The sequence below is a fragment of the Cebus imitator genome, unplaced genomic scaffold (assembly GCF_001604975.1).
Source record: "Cebus imitator isolate Cc_AM_T3 unplaced genomic scaffold, Cebus_imitator-1.0 Scaffold180, whole genome shotgun sequence".
NCBI lineage: Eukaryota > Metazoa > Chordata > Mammalia > Primates > Cebidae > Cebus > Cebus imitator.
In genome coordinates this window covers 2,773,916-2,780,312 of record NW_016107495.1, presented here as the reverse complement: position 1 = coordinate 2,780,312, position 6,397 = coordinate 2,773,916, and the positions used below count along the sequence as shown (strand labels likewise).

General features: G+C 52.1%; 1 protein-coding gene across 2 annotated transcripts in view; it reads left to right on the top strand.

Moving 5' to 3' along the window:
- Positions 1-1,146: 1,146 nt before the first annotated feature.
- PCARE (photoreceptor cilium actin regulator) overlaps positions 1,147-6,397 on the top strand; it is a 12,235-nt gene continuing 6,984 nt past the window's right edge. Inside the window, exon 1 of one of the 2 annotated variants that reach the window (XM_037744642.1) lies at positions 1,147-5,151. In XM_037744642.1, the coding sequence (XP_037600570.1) occupies positions 1,478-5,151 (3,674 nt within the window). In that variant the 5' untranslated portion in view covers positions 1,147-1,477. The remainder of the gene's footprint in view (positions 5,152-6,397) is intronic. The other variant, XM_037744643.1, reaches the window with a different exon arrangement.

Sequence of the window (6,397 nt, the reverse complement as noted above, 5' to 3'; positions counted from 1 at the left end):
AATTTTTGTATTTTTAGTAAAGACAGAGTCTCACCATGTTGCCCAGGCTGGTCTCGAACTCCTGAGCTCAAACGATCAGCCTGCCTCAACTTTCCAAAGTGCTGAGATTTACAAGCATGAGTCACTGCACCTGGCTGAAACTGCATGTTTTTTGAGTAGCTATTGTGGGTCAAGCGCTGGATCAGGCACTCACCAAGTATTAATTGACTTAATCCCCACAATAGCTCTGTGAAGCAAGTGCCATGTTCCTCATTTCAAAGATGAGCTCTGCCTCAGGGAAGTTAAAAAAAAAACTTTCAGAAGTTCCCCCAACAGGAGAAAGAGTCAAGATTCAAACTCCAGTCGTTCTAGGCCAAGCCCTTGTTCTGGACTTTACTGACAGCAAATAAAGTTGAAAAGGAGTTTTTAAATGGGCAGCTGCTACCCTTAGCCACAGGCAGGATCCCCATACTCAGCTTGAGCAGAGAGATGGGCTTCCCCTCGAGTTCCCCTCTTAATAACGAAATGGCTCTCCACTGCCTAATTTTAGCTTGTTTTCCTAGGAAGAAGGTTGCATAAAACCCTCTTCCCATGAAAGCACCGCCTTCCTGAGCGTAGCGACCAGCCTCGAGCTTTACATGGCTGTGACTTTTCCTGCCGTCCCCATCCAAATTGGGGCGATGGCTTTCCTGCTACCTAACTCAATTTTCTAAGGCAAAGGAAAGCAACCCTGCCTTCTTCACTCCCTATCTTATTTAGAGATGCTTCCCTATCACTAGAGTCCTGGGGTTTTTATAAGCCACACAAACAACAATGCATTGCTTCAATTATTCTCTATTACATGTTTTGGGGTCTTCTTGATAACAGCAGATTGAAGCACATTTGGCTGGTTTGCCCTTATTAAACCGTGAAGGTCACTTCTCTTCCAGGGACTGTAATCAGCGAGCCCTCTCTTCTCTCCCACAAACGCATCTCTTCCAGAGCCTTTTGCAATTATGGCTCATTTCTCTAGGTTTCATGTGGCAGGCGTCTGAACAGAATTAAAAGCATGAGCACGTGCAAAAATAATCCGCTTCCCAAGATAGTAAATGCTGAGAAGTTCTATATTAGAACACACTGTGAGTGCTGACTGGCTAGGGCATGATTAACCTAATAGGCTTAAGCTCCACTTGCCATCCACATCTGTCAGGATGGGAGCAAAACACAGGCCTGTAATCCACCAGACTGGGGGCCTTCAGAATTGTCCCGCTGCTCACTAACAGCAGAGGATTCCAAACTTAGAACAACAGGATGACAGGTACCACTCCCTCTTCACGTTTGGGCCAAGAAAATACAGAAAGCTGCTTCCAAGTTTAGGATATTGTACCATGGACTTCAAAGGATTCTGGCCTGAAAATTGCCCGGAAGGACTAGTAAGATTGCCTTTTGTGTCTATTTCAAAGATGATTCTTGGAAAATTGTGAAGGCTGTGGGTGGAAGATGACTACAAGCTGAAATCATGGGCTGTACACCTTCACACAGTGACATTGTAAACAGCGTTGCAAAGAGTGGCATTCAGTTCTTGAAAAAACCCAAAGCCATTCGGCCAGGATGTCCGGGTGGCAATGAAAAGGGTTCCATCCCTCTGCTGGTTAAAAACTCCACCTGCTATGACGCTGGGGAGGGCCTGGCAGAGGAGCAGCCAAGTTCCAGGAGGAACCAAACCACAGCTAAAGGTCTTTGTCAGCTCATGAGAGATCCTGCTTCAGGCAAAAGGAAAGATATGGAAGGACTAATCCCAGGAACCAAAACTTCTTCATCCCAGCCCAACAAATCACAAAGCCACATGGCTAAAGACATTCTGTTCAAGAAACAGGGTTCCCATGGATCTCAAGGGGCAGAACTTTCTGGAGATGAGAGTGAGGAAAGTAGTACCCAAGATGCTTCCAAATGGAAAAGGACACCACAATGCCACATGTCAAGCACACAGAGCCACTGCCGCCAAACCATCCACCCTGCTCATGGGTCTGAAGGCAAAGTGGACTTCCCAGAGCCGCTGGTAAAGGCGCACCAGCACACTTATGCCTATCTACACTCCAGCCTCTCCAAATATGAAGCAATTCTGCGCATCATCCATCAGGCCACCCAGACCCGGGAGCTGCTGCAGCCCATGGTCAGCTTCCTGCTGCTGTGCTTTGAGGAGATCAGCCAGCTGTTGAGGGAGATCTCCAAGGATGGAGAAGTGCTCCTGCAGGAAGTTAGGGAGGATCTGGCTTGGCCTTTGAAGAAAAGGGAGCCCCAGGAGCAGCCAGACCTCCTGCAACAGCTGCTGCAGTACACAGTCAGCAAGCTGCAGGGGCTCAATGGCACGGTGGCCTCGCTCACCAGCAGCTTCCTGGAGGGCTCCAGCAGCTACCTCCACTCCACCGCAACCCACTTGGAAAATAAGCTGAGCACAAAAAAGAATGTGGATGAACACGTCCTGAGGGCTCTGGGGCAGCTAGAGAGCCTGGCGAGTGGCTGTGGCGACCCTGGAGTGCAGGGTCTCCCCTTATGCTCGGAGGACAGTGGCATTGGTGCTGACAATGAGTCCGTGCAGTCGGTGGACAAGCTGGGCAAGCAAACCAGCTGGGACCTTGCACCAGATCCCAAAGAATGGAAGTCAGTGACTTTGCCCCACACAGAGGCCAGGCAGTCAGGACATGCCTGGCAACAAAGTTCATTCTGTATGGGTTCAGACCGACCCCAGGACTGCCTGTTCTCAGGGGTTCCTATGGCAAAGGTTCAGCCACAAGCACAGGAGAAAGCAAAGAGCCCTTGCCTCTCCAGCACAAGCCCAGAAAATATCACCTCCCTGCCTTTGGAGCTGGGGACAAGCACCCCAAGTGATTCATTTGGGATTGGGGTCCCTGTGGAAGCACATCTTTCCAAAACCTCCAGACTGATGGACGCTCCATCTCTTAGTGACAGCGAGGACAGCAGCTCAGAGGAAGAGGAAGAAGAAATGAGCAGCACGAGTGTGTGTGCATGGCAAGTAAAAGCTCTGGATTCGAGGCCGCGATCTTCACCTGCTGACCGGGAAAGCCCATTTCAGTCCCACTCCAGGAGGCTTAGGAGCCCCCAGGCCCAGGAAATGATTCTGAAGATGAAGAAAGCAATCAGCGAAAGGATCAAGTTTGTTCCTGTGCCCTCTGGGCACCAGGACTGGTCGGAGGAGGAGGAGGGGAGAACAGCGGTCCCCCCAAGACCTAGCACGGTCAGTGGCAGCAGGAGGGCCCCCGAAAGGCAGGGGAGGTCCCAGTCAGAGCCGTGTCTCCAGAGTCACGTGGAGGACCCCACCCTTCAGGAGCTGCAAAGGGTCCAGAGGGACCTCAGTCAGAAGCTGGAGGCATTTTATGCCCTGGGCACTAAAGGGCAGGGGCAGAGCCAGGAGCAGATTCCGCAGCCCAGAGCAGCAGCCGGGTGGCCCAATGGCACCTGCAGGGTCGGTCCAAGCAACACCACCAGCAGGCTCAAGGCATCCCTCACCAAGAACTTCAGTATTTTGCCTAGTCAGGACAAGAGCATCTTGCAGAAATGCAGTCCCCATCCTGAGGACGAACAGGGCAAAACTGAGAAGGTTCCAGATGCCACCCTATCGGGAGAGGTCAGTGAGGCTGCCGGGGCCAAGGACTGGAATGTCAGGGCCTGTCCCACCAGAACATCCGTCAAGAAGCTCATTGAAACTTTCAGTCCCACAGAGAGTCTGAGGACGCTGGGGGACTCCAAGGACTCTGAGGAAAGTCCCTACCTCAGGAATAGCATCATGCCCCCCAGATTTCCCATGTCCAGGGGGCTTGCCCCTTTGTATCCAAAGCCCCAAATTTCTCCAGCCTCAGGCAGAGAATCTCTCAAAATGGGCATAGGCTGGAAGCCCTTAGCACCTATCTTTCCCCCTCTGCCTAAAGCAGAAGCAGCCACGAGTGAGCAACTCAGCTGTGACGTGGAGGGGAACCCTGAGCACCTCCCTCCACCACCCCTGGAAGTCCTGATGGACAAATCGTTTACTTCTCTGGAGTCCCAAGAAATCAGCAAGTCCACAGAGAGCTCTCCCGAGGAAACCCAGGAACCAGGGCCGGTTGAGGCAGGCCCCACCAGGAGAACATGGGCTTCCCCAAAGCTGAGGGCCTCTGTGAGCCCCCCGGACTTGCTGCCCAGCAAGAGCACCGCCAGCCCCACCAAGCCTCGCAGCACAGAACCAGGGAGTGGCAAGAGCAGCTGCCAGCCCAGGAAGCCAGCCCTGGACCTGAGCCACCCACCAGCCACCAGCCGCAGCCCAGAGGTGAAGGGTGGGACCTCGAGTCAGACAGAGAAGGCCACCAGCCTCTACAGGCAGCCCCGGAAGTCCATTGCCTGGCACCACTCCAGCCCTCCATCTGGACAGAACAGGACCTCAGAGTCCAGCCTGGTCAGACTGAGGCAGAGCCGAGAGAGAAGCCCCCCCGTGGGCAGAAAGGCCTCTCCCACGAGGACACACTGGGTGCCCCAAGCAGAGAAGAGGCGCCGGAGCCTGCCCTCCTCTTACAGACCTGCCCAGCCAGGCCCCTCTGCTATACAGACACCCCCCAGCCCACCACTCGGCCCTGGAGCTCCCAGCCCACTGGTGAGCCCCAGGGTGCTAAGCCCACCAACCGCAAAGCGGCGAACGTCCCCACCGTGCCAGCCCAAGCTGCCCAGCCCTCCCCCGGAGAGCCCACCCGCTCAGGGCAGGGTCTCCAGCCCTCCGACCCAACGCCCAGAAGCAAGCGGCCTTTCCTCAGTTCCCTCTCCATCACCCCCAATGTCCCTGTCTCAGGGGCACAAGGAAACAAGAGACTCTGAAGACAGCCAAGCAGTCATAGCCAAAGTGTCTGGGAACACACATTCCATATTCTGCCCGGCCACCTCCTCTCTGTTTGAAGCTAAATCGCCACTCTCAACAGCCCACCCACTGACCCCGGCAGAGGCTGGGAGCCCTTTTGGGAACCCAGCAGGGTGCTGGAGGAGCAGCTCAGGGCCTTGGCTGAGAGCAGACTCACAGCGGAGAGCAGCTCTGTGTGCCCTCAACCCTCTGCCTTTCCTCAGGAGGACAGCTTCTGACCGCCAGCCGGGTGCCCGCCTGCAGCCTCCCGACCCCACCAGCACCTCCTGTGAATCCCAGCTCGGCCAAAGCAGGTAAGGAGTGTCCTGGGCTCACCACCCTTCAGCGGCTTGGAATAGAGAGGGACGGAGCGAATGGGCCTCGGGATCTTCTGGGTCAGTGGTTTTCAGACTGCGCTCCAAGAGGCAGTTGCGAAAAAGAGGTATGGGGGGCAATTCCAGCTCCCCCACTCTCCAAGCTTGAGTTTACTGTAATCTGTTATGCATTCCAGGTTCCTGAGAAAGATTTTAATTGAAAAGAGGCCCCGCTGTGTTAAAAAGTAAAATTCAAATGAGAACACCTGGACACAGGAAGGGCACACACCTGGGCCTGCCGGGGGTGGGGGGCGAGGGGAGAGAGAGCCTTAGGACAAATAGCAAATGCGTGCGGGGCTTCAGACCTAGATGACGCTTGATAGGTGCAGCAAACCACCATGAAACATGTATACCTACGTAACAAACGTGTACATTCTGCACATGTATCCCAGAACTTAAAGTAAAAAAAAGAAATATATCAAAAAATAAAATAATAAAGTTCAAAACATTCCAGTTAGTTCAGCCCCGCATATCTCATGTTTTACAGTGGGGTAAACTCAGATGAAAAGGCCTGCCCCTGGGGCTGGCTCTCGGCCTCCCTGTTTCTGACTCACTGCAGGAAACCAGCATCTAGTTGGAAGGTTCTCAAACGATTTGGTCCCAGCACACCTTTAAACCCTCTAAAATTATTAACAGCCCAAAAGAGCCTTTATGTGTGGAGGCTGTACCTGTCAATGTTTGCTGTAGTGGAAGTTAAAACTGAGAAATATGTAAAATATTTATTATTTTTTAAAGAAACATTACATGTTAACACAAATAATATGCTCTTAGAAAAAGTGTACATTTTCTTTTCTTTTGTCTACTTTTTTTTAAAGCTTTTATGTTAGGTTCATGGGTACATTTATAGGTTTGTCATATGGGTAAACTTGTGTTACCGGGGTTTATTGTACAGATTATTTCATCATCCAGGTGATCACGACCCAATAGTCATTTTTTTTTTGGCTCCTCTTCCTCCTCCCACCCTCCACCCTCAAGTAGGCCCCTGCTAAGGATAATTAATGGCCTCTAACTCCAACCATGTTCCTGAAAAGTCATGATCTTGTTCTTTGTTGTGGCTGCATAGTACTTCATGGTGTATATGTATTACATTTTCTTTATCCAATCTGTCAACTGATGGGGCATTTGGGTTGATTCCACGTCTTTGCTATTGTGAACAGTGCTGCAGTGTACATCCACATGCATATGT